The sequence below is a fragment of the Agelaius phoeniceus genome, chromosome 12 (genome assembly GCF_051311805.1).
Source record: "Agelaius phoeniceus isolate bAgePho1 chromosome 12, bAgePho1.hap1, whole genome shotgun sequence".
Lineage (NCBI taxonomy): Eukaryota > Metazoa > Chordata > Aves > Passeriformes > Icteridae > Agelaius > Agelaius phoeniceus.
The window spans coordinates 15,594,375-15,607,604 of NC_135276.1; the positions used below are offsets into that span (position 1 = coordinate 15,594,375).

The following is a 13,230-nucleotide window of genomic DNA, read 5'->3' on the forward strand; positions in this document are numbered from 1 at the left end:
GACAATCCTGTACCACTGATTTGCCATTTTAACCACTTAATTTCCAACATCCCCACCAGGACACACCTTCCTCATTTTGAAACAAAACAGCCATTTTGGTAATGTCTTAATTTGCAAGGCAGCTTTTCATATAAGCCCCAAAATATAGAACTTATCCTTCAGAGTTTATGAAATTAAACTTCTAGGAAGCAGCTATCTCTAGATAGGACAGGAAAAAAAAAAAATCAGTTGTCAGATATGTTTTAGGTCAGAACTTTGAGATTTGATAAAACCAAAAACAACATCAAGAAAAAAAATGAACCCCAAGAAAAAACAAACAAATAGCAAACAGGGAGAGCAATGATTCATTCCTTATCACAGTGCATTTTCCTGTAGTCTGTATAAAAGCCCCCATAAAAATACAGTAGCTTCAGGAATTGATCAGAAATAGGACTCCATGGGCAGTGAAAAAACCATACCTATTGTCTCTCAGTAGCATAGGAAAGTGCTTACAAGATTACAAAACTGATTGCAAGACCCATAGGAACAGGATCAACTGTGCACAGAAGTGTTGTGAAACAGCTTAAGGAGCTGAACTTGAGGGAAAGGGCATGTGAGACTGGGCAGAGACTTTAAAAAACATTTGCCATGATTTGAAGACAGAGCACAAAATAAAACCTGTTAAAAAACCAACCAAACACATCTTAGACTTAAATGTTCACAAAAAACATCAGTCCTGATATTTTCACTTAAAGCCTTTGACAGCAGGAAGGCAAACTCCTTCTCTGCAGGCACATTCCAGAGCTGATGCAGGTATATGAATCAAGGCTCACTTATTTTGAGTCTCAGCCACCTCAAACTCAAACCCCAGCTGTCAGGCTGGAATTGTGCTTTTCCTTCAGTTCTGGTCTTCCCAATTCCTAGCCTGCACCTAACCCAAAAGGTGTTGAGCTAACTTAACTCATCTTTTTTTAAGGCCCTTTTAAAGCTTTGTAGAAAGCAACCCAAAACCAAAAAAAAGACCAAAAAATGGATGAGCCCATAAATATCCCCCACGCCTTTAATGGATGCTTTGAGCATGCCAGGAATGCAATACTGGGATTGTGAGTTGGGCAGTCACAACATGTGATCTTTAAAAAGTAGTCAGACTTACAAGTGGAAAGAAAGCCTCAGTCTGTTTATCCAAGCTAACAAAGATCAAAGCTCCCTATTTTGCTTCACCATTTCCAAAGAAGTAAAATCCAGCCTGCAAACAGAAAACTGCACAACAACCGATTTTTAGGACAGAAGTTCCCAGCCTCTGGAGCATTTATTGCTTCCTAAACTGTGTATCTGTGCCAGGTAAGAAATCAGGAACTGTGAGGAAGCTCCTCAGCTCCTGGAAGAGTCTGTACCTGGGCACTCAGGAGCTACTTCTATTACCTAGGAAAGGTGCTCCTCTCCTAAGCCTCCAGATGGAAACACGCAGCTGCTCCAGGGAGGGTCAGGTGCAGATCGGTGAGAGGCTGGAGCCACAGTTTGAGAGAAGACAAGAACATTTTCATTCATGTTGAATTATTCCTTGAGGAGGTACTTACTTATCTACCAACGTCCGAATTACAGCCAGTGTGTCAAGCACCAGCCCATCCACATTCTGTTTTTTCCTCCTTGGTTCATGAGGCCCTCGACCCCTCCTGGGTGGACGGACAGGGTCCCTTGGGTGGCTCCTTGCCTCAGGGATGTGTGTCCTGCTGTGCTCCGTCTGTCGGCCCTGGGAGGTCCCGTTGTCCTCGGCCCCGCTGTCGTCGCGGCAAACGCACGAGTTTCCCATGCTGCCAGCCCCCAAGGCTCCCAGGAAATGGGGAATGTGGTGCTCTAGAGTCAACAGCAGAGCTGGGAAAAGGCTTCTGCTAGCATAGAACACAACCCAAGCAACTACAATCATCTAGGAAGTTTTAAGAGAAATGTTTGTGCGATCCCGGATTGCGATCTTTTTGCATCTTAAACGCTGCTACCAGCTGGAATGAGTGGGAAGTTGGAGACTTAGCTGCTGACAGAATCACTTAAAACACACATTGGTCATCCAGAAGGAGGTCTGAAAAAGCAAACATAGAACAAGAGTCAGTGTTACTACTGCTAGAAAACAGCAGAAGAATTCCTATTTTAGTAAACACCAGCAGTTCTGGTGGATAAAGCAGCTAAGAAACACAAGGCTTTACCTGAAGTCTATTGTGGGGAAAGGGAAAGGAAGGAAGAGGAGGAGGAGGAAATTCCCCTGGTAAGGAGCTCTCGCCCACACACCATTCCTTTCTACACTACCTATTACCTCCCAGCTTCTTGGTGGTTTTTGGATGCAGAGGAACAAGTTTGCCTGTAAATGCCCCACACTGCTACCCTTTAAATACTGAGTATCAACAACCCAATTTCATCTGCCCTTTACAGAGACACATGGCCTATGCCACCCCAATAAAGGCTGTACACCTCAGGTTCTCATTTCACATCAGGAACATTTCCAAACTATGAAACAGATAAAATTGTAAAGAACTAATCTTACAGTTATGGTTTATCTCAACAAACAATAGATTTAACAGAGAATAATTTGGTTCACCTGTGCATAAACACATTTTTGGAACATGCCTACATCTGTATTTTCACCCAAAGAAGCAACAACACTGAATTAAACAGGAATTATAGACACCATTTTAATGCCTTACAAATCTAGCTGGGATTTTGAAATGGGTGTTGTGGGCCTGTTTGGATCTAGTGTCAAACCAATCTCTCATTTTTGGGAACAAAGACTAATTCAATCATTCTTCTGTTCTTTATTCAAATGGTTTGGATCACATACAGGCCCAGTAGCAACTGAGACCACAGGTCAGTCTCTCCCAATTATTAACTTGCAAATGAAAGAGAAAAAGGATTCAAAGCCCAATTCCATAACACGTTATGTTTCAAGCCATAGAATATTTCTTAAAGTCTCAGATAATACAAAACCCTACAAAAGATATAATTTCACTACTTACACACTTCAGGCATGTCAGAATAAGTAAGTCATTTTTATCCTTTCAAGAATCAAGTTTAACATTTACACTAGAAGTTATGGTGAATATCCTGTAATAGGTTATTACTACTCTTCAATTATTAAATCTCATTAACAGCAGACATGTAGCACCCTAAATTCAAAAGAAAGTCAAAGAGAGCTGACACTTTAAATATGGAAGGCCCCATATCAGAGCCAACTGGCAACTCTGCAATTGCTGGCTGCCCTTTGGGACAAGATCACAACAACAGTCAGGAACCAGACATTGGTCATATGAGCAGCTCTTGAGATGTCAGCTGTCACTGGAAAAGCACTGCCACCAAGCTCTCACAGGCTCTTCTGTAGTGTGAAGCACATCATCTTTTAGCACAGTGAAATGTTCAGTATTAAGAAATTAACTGGAGGCTAACTAAGAAAAAAAAATTCAACTCATCAAGGGATATTAATAGGAAAAAAATACAAGATCTTGACTTCTTGGTTAAGAAATTCCTAAACCACAGATCATCAAAAGGGTTTCAGCATCACATCATGCTTGCTTTTTGCCCTAAGCAGTTTGGCCATCAGGCTCTGAGTCCTCCCATCTGAGCCAATCCTGCTGGCACCTTCTCAGTCAAGTCACAAGCAGATGAGAGGTGCCAGGGCAGATTGCAAAGACCTCCAACAGAACTGTCTGAGTTCACAGCTGGTTAAAGTGACTTTCTTGATTTTAAAAAGAACTAGTTATGCTAAATGCAAATCATGTCTTTCTAGGGAATATGTATGTATTTATGAATCTGGGTCATTTAAGGGCTTTTTAGCAAGATAATGCTAAAATCTAAAATTGTTACAGCTTTAGAATCTGCATAAAGTTGTTCTGTAACTTATGGAAATGTTAACACAGTGAATCTATCTTGTCATCAAAACAAGAATGGAAAAGCTGTATTTTAGAGATTAACAATGAGTAAGAACCTAAAGAAACAAAACCAGACATATGTCAAGATTAAAGCTGATTATTGAAGCCTAAGTTTTTCTGGCTGACAACTTAAAGCATGATTAAAACAAAGTAATTATGGTCAACTCACCTCTAAGTTTGCTTGGTTCAGGAATGGCTGTGGGAGCTCAAAGTGCTGTGGCAGAAGTGGGTTGTTCTCCTCCAGGGCACAAAGTCTCTTTGGAAAAGGCAGTGCTCTGTAAGCCTTTATGGTGGGCACTGAGTCATTACTGACTCTGCTTTCACTCCTAGGAACTGCACTGAGGAGTCCCTGAGGAGAGATGGAAAAAAAAGAGAATTCACTTGGAAACTGCATCTAAGGTAGACATACTCCACCTCCTCCCTACACCTGCCATGACATCAAGCCACACTGTTATTTTCAGCCTTTACAGAGGGAATTCTCTTAAGGCTTCAAAACCCAGTTTCTCATCTAAAAGCTTTAGGACTAGACACAGAAAACCCAACCTGTTTCTACAGCCTTGGTATTCCAGATTACACAGCACCAAGTGCAGAGCAGTGACCAACTCCTCACCTCAAATTACTCCCTACAGGAGGAAGAAGAGAAGCAATAATATCTGCTCCAGACAGAGCAGAAAATAAAAGTACATTATAAAAGCTGATTAGATAACAGGAAGAGAGAAATGACAGGATAAACTCCCCTTATTTAGTAAAGAGCTGGGTTTGACAGCATTCACTTGGCTCTTGCTCACCATCACATACAAGGAGCTCATTGTCAAGCCTGAAACAAACTGAAAGGCTAAATAATGAGGAACACAAGGTAGGGGAGATTGCTACAGATCTGCTCACAAACCAGCTTGTCTGGATAGAGCACAAATGCAGGAAGAAAGGTTCTGAAGTGCAAAGGAAACTAATAAAATTTTTATTCCATAAGAAGTAGCTGGTGCTCCAGCTCTCACCAAACAGCACAAAATGCCAGTGCCCAGCACCTCCTCTGGGGGACTCTCACTGAGCAGCTGCCCCAGCACATCCTGCCCTCAACACAGCCCCAGATCAGATGTGGCTGGAGCAGGACACCTTCCCTACACAGGAGAAAAGCAGCTGCCAGCTGCAGCCTGCAGTGCCCCCCACACCTCCCCTGGCCCTGGGACCATCCCAGCACAGGGAGCAGCTGCTCTCCTGGCAGGCTCAAGCACAGGCATGGATGCACAAAGGAGTCATGAGCACCACAGGCTGACCAACCTGCTGTGGCTGAATGTCCAAGTGGGAAAGACAAAGCCATCATCCACTGGAAGGGATGCAGTAGGAGTGGATTTGACCTGCCTGGCAGTGCAGGTGCCCAGCCTGCCCCAGAGAGGCCTCCCTGGATCATCTCACCGAGCACACCAGTGGAGGAGTTGGCTCCAAGTGGCACTGGGATCATTTCTCTGCAATGTGCAGCCCTAGAGTCAGTGATTCATCCCCTCAAATATTCAATTAGCCAACCATAATACTGCCTGCCTCATGATGGAAAATGCCTCTTCTTTCCATGAAATGGAGTGCACTGCCAAGCAAACAAAAAAACCCTCGTGCACATAAATGGGGATGGTTTCAGCTACCAAAAACACTTTTCCAGTTTCTGCCACCACTACAAGAGTAAGATCAGTGATTTCCCCTCTTAAGCAGAGTAACACAGGAGCTTAGTCAACAAACCACACAGCCAAGCTGACAAGTTTTCAAAAGCAAAACTGTAAGAGTTTTGGCCAGCAGTTTCCTATTAAGAAGATAAAATAATTAGAAATACTTCCTCAGCATTTCTTTCCCAAAGAAATGATGCTCCTAAAAAGGAAGAGATGGAAATTCTTGTGATGCCTGTCAGATGAAAGTTCAGACCAGAAGGAAACACAGCTATGAATTGCTGCAAGATAATCAACTTTACAGGAATAAGATACAGGAATATGAGGAAGAAGCAGCCTGTTTGAAAAATAAGCTATTTTAATAAGGAGAATTTTGAAACAATGGGGATAGTACTGAAAACCAAGAATTTCCAGTAAATGACATACAACTAGAATGTGAAATGGAGACTTTCTCAGGAGATCCCATTGACATACAACCTCTCACCTGTGAGACTTGTGCAGCTGAAGAGCAGCAGGTGCTGGGTGTCCAGCATGGTTCCACGCAGTGCAGACAGCCAGGGGAGCACAGGCTTCAGGAGGAGCAGGTAAATACCCTGCTGCTGCTTTGGCATGTGGTAACCAACCACCACATTGTGTAATCTGAAGCAAACCCCTAATTCAGTTCTATTTTCTTTAAAAATACCTTGGAGGGTTTAGACTAGTGTCAAAACATGATGGGAAGCAGCCTTTACTGGCATGCAGCATTTCACAAAGCCATTGCCACAGCTGGTTGCTTTCTTACTGAGGCAAGAGCACCTGAAACCAAAAACAGACTGACCCTGAGCATGCCAGTTTCACCAAAAGGGAGACTCACCATGTCTCAAAGCCTTCCAGCTCCTGCACAAGTGCTCATCAGTGAAAACCCCAGGGTTGTACAAGGTTTATGCAAACAATTGGGCTCTAACCCTGATGCCTTCTCTAGGTAATTCATCTTTGTCACACACACAGAGCTGAGGATCTGATCTCTTGCTTGACTTGATGTGAAGCAGAAAGCAGCAGACAGTAACTACCACCACAGTAGTTTCTTTTTCTGTAGACTCACTGTGAAAGTCAGATTTTATAGTCACTTGCACATCGCACTACTTTGTCTTTTTCACTTCCTTTAAACTCCTTTTCTAAGCTGGTACAGGAATGCTAAAATTGCAGCATGGATTTAAAGTGAACTTCACTTTCTCACTTAAATGAGCCTCACCAGAGCAGGCCTGGCAGGGATTCCTCCCTGCAGTTTTTCCCTTACCTCTGGATACAGACACTATGCTCAGGACATGCCAGGCATCAGACTATTCAGCTCTCTTTCTGAAAGAGAAACTGAAGCATTGATCACCTTTTGAGCTTCCCCATCTCAGAGGTCATCATTTGTCACCTGTCATTTAGGTGGAACTGTCCTTTGTACTACAGAAAACCCCAACTTTGCTTCATGTCTAAACCAAGGCTGGTATCGATCACGCTTCCTGCATCTCAGCTCCCCAAGCCACAGATGGATCATTAAATTCCTTATCAGAGACTGAGCTTAAGTTCTGCTTTGAGGCAGATGAAAGCACTTCTGAGATAATGATCTTTAAAAAAGATAGTGGTATCTGACAGCCCAGTGAAGTTGAACAAGAGGTGCCTCCAGCAGGGTGATGTGGCTTGGCAGAGCTGAACAAGCTCAGCAGTTGCCCAAGGAGCAGAGGAGAATGCATTGCTTCAGAAGTGCCAGGGAGATAAAGATAATGCCCTGTAGATGGCAAGGAACACTAATCCTATAAACTGCAGGGATACAAGCACATGAAATAAAATCGATTAGCTATACCCTATTAAGTTTTGGCACAGACATTCATTTGGAAGCTTATAAATAACTCTTTCAATTAATTTAAGTTAATCTTCCTTGCTGCCCAGAAAGTTAAAGGCGTTATCAACAACACAATTCTGACAAAAGCATTCACAATATCAGGATTCAATATTAAATAAAAAACTCCACCAAAAAAAGCCCAAAACTCTCCCAAAAATCCACAAGAAATTCCAGAACACACAACGCTGGAAGGAAGGCAACTCTTTGGATACCAAGCAGAGATATGGCAAAGAAATTCCTGCCCCCCCCCCTCCCCCCCCCAAAAAAAGAGGCTTTTTTAAAAAAAGCTTTGTCCAGTAAAATTTACAACAGCCCATTTCAGAAAGGATAAGGCTTTATCTATATCAGTATCAAAAAACCAGTGAAAGAGTTCTCTTCAGTCACGTGGAGATCAGCTCCTTGCAATACCTAAAGAACCTTGTGCATGAGCAAAACCCAAACCACAAAAGCATTTTGAGGGGCAAGCCAAAAGACTGAGCAGCTCAGTCACAGCACAGCCCTGCCCTGGGAACTAAAATTAGGGCTAGCACAGGGACATCCAAGCTCCACATTGTGGGCACCAGGAAGATGCCTCAGGGAGGGGCTGCTGGAAGCAGGGGCAGATTCTTGTCAGCAAACCACCAGCCTCATGTAAGTGAGCCAAAAGGGTGGCAACTCAGAGTTTGTCTGTTTCTTGTCTAAACTAATCTTAGTGCTTTTCTTTCTTCTATCTCAGAAGAAAGGGCTTGTTTTCAGAGGAACTTTGGGTGCAGAACTACTCTGTAGAAGACACAACAGCCTCCTGCTGTAGACCACAGAACTTAGCCCAGCTACATGGCATGACTAAGCTATTATGAACATTTAAAATTCCACAAACTGTTTTCAGTGTAAAATTTCGATAACATTGCTGAAAAACTCAGCAATGCCTCAGTTGGAAGCCTGCATTATCAGCTGTCTGACAACTGCCTTGGTGAGCAGACAATGTCTAGAAACAGACTGCAGAAAATCCCATGTCTTGATAATTGAAGCAGCATCAGAGGCTGGCCCGATCTTTCAGTGGGCAGAGCTGAGAGCCACCTTTGTGGCCCTCCCTGCCAGCCATGGAAAGCTGGCTGCTCTTTGCTAGACAAACTTCAGGACTGTACTGACAGAGCAGGAAATGCCCTTCAAATTCCCTTTCCTCCTGTGAGTGGATACAGTGACAGCTGCTCAAGAGACTGTCACTTGAGCCCAACACAACATGTAGGTCACTAGGTTAGCAAACCTGCCTCAGCAGCACTCCTGGAAAGCACAATTCCTGAACTACCTGGGGCTTCCAGAGCTCAATACAGAACCTGAAACAGCTCTGGGCAGGCCACTGGAACCCCCTTATCTCACCAATTTCACAAGATCACAGAGTCAGTAGGTTGGAAGAGACCTTCAAGATCAAATCCAAGCCAGCCCCAACACCTCAACTAAACCATGGCACCCAGTGCCACACCCAGGCTTTTTTTAAACACATCCAGGGATGGTGACTCCACCACCTCCCTGGGCAGCCATTCCAGTGCTTCATCACAGAACTTAAAACAACAAAAAACCCACCCACACAAGAACTCAGCTTCATTTCTCCCCATCCATCTCTTCAGGACCTTTCCTTTCTGCCCTGCCACAAGTCTGCCAGGAGAGAGCCTGCTGTGGATTCACCAGCCACGTGTAACAAGTGCTCCTGCCAGGTCTCAAAGGTGTCCTGCTCCAACCACTGAGCTGTGGTGTTTCCTTACAGTGTTTTAGGGCCCCTCCAGTACCAAGAAAGCCAGAGGAAGTTGCTCAATGTGCTGCGGCCAAGGGGGGGAAGAGGCCTGAGAGATGGCTCGGCCAAGTGCAGGTGGGTTGGGAAGTGGGAGGATGATGAGCACGTGTCTCACAAGTCAGTCTGAATATGGTTTAAACAAGATTGTGCTCCCAGTTTAGTCAAAAAAGGCAGAAAGCACAAAAAACTAGTTAAGAGGCTTTCAAAAGCCTGTAGCAGTACCAGGAACACAAAGTCTCAGCCACCTGGGGCTTCTGCTAAATAACTTTCTGAGGAATTTCAGGAGAATTAAGATTAAATTGTTTTGATAATTACACATAAACACCACTTCACTGAATGTTACAAAGGGGTAATGCTCTAGAGAGAGAATAACTCACCTATTGTTAATTTTTTTTTTTCAATCTTTTCTTTCAGGACTGATACATTAACCAGAGATTGAGTGCAAACACACACCATTCTTGGACTCACCATTAGCTGAGTGTTTTTAAAAGCAGGGAGAACAATTCGAAGCCTGCTCCATGCCAGACAGCTTTGCCTTTAGAGGAAAAAAAAAAAAAAAAAATAGCATCAGCAGGTTGCTGGGTTTTCTTTTTTCAGTATGACTTTCTAGCACGTCCCACTGTCTGCAGGAAGGTATAAGATAAACGTGAATGGTGCAGCCTCCTGCCCCCTAACCTGTGATTCAAGCTGTAATTGCACCATGTGCACATGCATTGAAGCCAGAAATCCAAAAACCCATACCAACACTTCAGATCAAAAAGTCCTCAATACTCGTCCTTCTCCCACCTAACACAACACCAAGATATTCAGATATTTAGAGCAAAAGGGAGGCATTTTCTATAGGAAAAAAAAAAAGCCTTAGAAAGGGAGAAAAATAATGACAGCTGTGTTTAATATGCTCAGAAACCACCATTTCCCTGAGGGGAGAGATTTATTAGGAAAAAGATGGGATTTCTTGTTACTGATCATGATAACCCACTGAACTCCATCTAATAAATGTACATTAAAGACCAAGGAGCAGCCCCTCATCCCAGACTTTGCACTGCTGCACAGGCAAAGCCCACACAGAGCTGCCATGGCAGAGCTGTGCTCCCAAAGCACGAGCCTGGCCACAGGAATGGCAGATCAAGGGCAGGTAATTACAAGCACTTCTGAAGAGAGATCATGATGCATTGGTCAGCCACGCAACCTCGTGAGTCATGAGTGAACATCTGACTTTTATTAGACCTCAGCAATATAATGAAGAATAGGAAAGGAAATAAAGATCATGCTGGCACAGTCACTGCCCTGCAATGCCAGCCTTACAGTTACCACACACACACCAGGAAAATTAAATATATTGTCAGGACACAAGGCAATACAAAGTACATGAGATACTTGAAAGACAAGGAATCTCAGTGTAAGATCTGCACTGCTTAAAGCAATGAATAAATTCAAAGTCTACTGAGCAATCATAAGTTAAATAGAGGGGAAAAAAAACCCACAAAAATCAGTTTGAAATGCTAAACACAACATATTAATAATGCAGCAGAACATGACAAATATCATGACATTAGCTGGCCTTCAATTTACTACAAGCTGACAGCATTTTATGTTGCTGCCTCTGTGTTTAGAGGGAAAGCACCCAGTGCACATGGTGAGCCTTACTCCACTTTATGAGGATATCAGCACATAGCTACATGAGCAACTGAGGACATTTCCAAAGCACATTGCCAGGTAGGGGAGATAATGAATTCAAAGGAAATTTGAATGAAGAAACCTAAGGAGTTAGAGGCCAGCAAGTGTCCTATGACAAATCACTGCCTTTATCACTGACTTACTGCTTACACTAATAAATATCTTCCTGTTATTCCTCAATTTTTACAAACAAGCAAAAAGCTTGAGGAGAATTGACTCTGATTCAACCTGAAGGGCAGAATATGAGGGATGTCATACTTCAAAGGAGGGAACCAAAACATTGTAAGTGATCTATTTCAGTCCTATCCATTAGACTCACAGCAAATGAAATGCACTTCAAGCTAAGACCTCCTATGTGAAAACACTGATAATGTACCAAGGGAAAGCACTGCAGGGTTGTGCAGAAAACCATCATGTCCCTCTGAGAGGGAAAAAAAAAAGAACATTAAGAAAAGCACAGAATAATGTATCAGTGAGAGAACAAGAGAGCCACTGAGCGATCACCAAATTACGAGGCCACACAGTAAGATACCACAGAGGCTACCACAAAGTGTTGCAGTGAAACTCCCTGTATAGGAGGCTGAAGGTAAATAAAAAGGAAAGTTAAAGACCTCAGGGAAACCAATAAGCCCACCTCCCTGCAAACACACACTGGTATCACAGCTGTTGATAAGGGAGGTGTGTGGACAAGCTGGATTAGCTCTATCAGCAGTCTAAGAGTGGGTAAACAACCAAGACCAAGCTAATAAACAATCAGCATCAGCAAGAGTTATCACAGGAGTGGTGCAGAATGCAAAACACAGCACTAAAATACCCTGGAGGAGCTTCCTACTCAAGTGATGGACAGGGGAAACTGAAAACTTTCATTTAGCAGGAACCTCAAGAGAATGTCTGGATGAAAAGGGAAGAGACAAGAAGCGATCACACAACTACAATTGTGCTTCACTCATCTGAAAAAGAACACACCACAGGAAATTCACAATCTGTTCAAGCAGACCTATAAATAGGCACAAACAGCAGAGATTGGGGCACAAAGCAACAACAGCAATGTCCTAAAGGGAGGGACAGAGGAATGGGTGCCAGGAGGAGAAAGGGCCTGTTTTGCTGAGTGGACTTGGGCAGAGAACAAAGACACAGGCAAAAGCGCTTACAGAAGAATGGGCCAGATTTAGATCAAAGAACAGATCAATTCTGTGCATTTGGATAGATGCAAAACAAAAACACATTTAACAGCATCACAGACCCTTAAAATAATATGACAAGTTTTGAGAATGCAGAGTGCTCCGGAAATCCACAGTCAAACGCAGGAGTCCAAGAGGACGTGAGATGCAAGGGAATATTTCAGGTGGCTCAAAGGTGATGAGAACATTCACTGTTTAGAAATCTGTATATTTTAATAAGAAGAGAGCAAAAATTTTAATACCAGGAAGAAAACAAGGGAAAATCACAGTAAACAAGTGGATGTAGATTTCCACGTGACAATAATCTCATAGTAGTGATAGATGTACAGAAAATTAGCAGAACTGAGCTGAGGACCAGCATGAGAAAAGAAAACAACAACAAAACAAATACATGCATTCAATGCAAGACAAAGGACAGAAAAACTAAAATCCTGAGGCAAAGCTACTGCTAAGTAGAAAAAAAAAATCTCTATATTGAAGAAAACAAACACTGACACAGACATAAAATGAAAAAAAAAAAAGCCCTACCAAACACACCAGCATTCAGAAATCAGAGCAGGCTGAATTAATTTAGGAGAGAAAAGGCAGCTCTTATGTCTGTGCTTCTCCATGGACCAAAGTTTCACTGTGTGAGAGAAACTGGTAACACTGGGTGAGCACCAAAATGAACTCTGGGCTCGGGGATCGCAGTTTGCAATAACGAAACAGAAAGTGACAAGTAAGGTGACTACAGCCTTTCCTGGGATTTACACTAAGATTGTGCCTGGAAGGGACAGTGCACCTACTGCTACACAGCAGAACATATAAAAAAAAACCAACCAGTTCCTAAAAAGAGGGGGTCAGTGGAGGCCTGCGAGACAGAAACAGCGATCAGGAGGACAGAATCAAAGGGCTCAAAAGAGAAACTCATGCTCGATATGGGCATAATACCAGCAGTGAAAAAATCCTGCTTTAGAGGAACTGAAGTGGGAGAGCAGAGCCGAGGTGCTGCCGCACCCGCAGCAAAGGTGCCGCTCCCCAATCTACCACCCCAGAATGTAAAACAGAAGCTCCAGGTAAACGAGTGCATTTGGTGGCCCGCTCCACACCTCCACATCTCCCCTGTAAAGCCAGAAAATTTGCTGTGGAGAAGCATTTTCACACTGAGAGCCACGAAGAGCTTTCAGGATCTGATGTACCGTTGATGCACCAA

General features: G+C 43.2%; 1 protein-coding gene across 2 annotated transcripts in view; it reads right to left on the reverse strand.

Moving 5' to 3' along the window:
- RSPRY1 (ring finger and SPRY domain containing 1) overlaps positions 1-13,230 on the reverse strand; it is a 36,214-nt gene that overhangs the window by 22,130 nt on the left and 854 nt on the right. The window contains exons 2-4 of one of the 2 annotated variants that reach the window (XM_054640743.2): positions 9,649-9,715; positions 4,060-4,239; positions 1,557-2,053 (exon numbers count right to left, since the gene is read on the reverse strand). In XM_054640743.2, the coding sequence (XP_054496718.1) occupies positions 1,557-1,903 (347 nt within the window). In that variant the 5' untranslated portion in view covers positions 1,904-2,053; positions 4,060-4,239; positions 9,649-9,715. The remainder of the gene's footprint in view (positions 1-1,556; positions 2,054-4,059; positions 4,240-9,648; positions 9,716-13,230) is intronic. The other variant, XM_054640746.2, reaches the window with a different exon arrangement.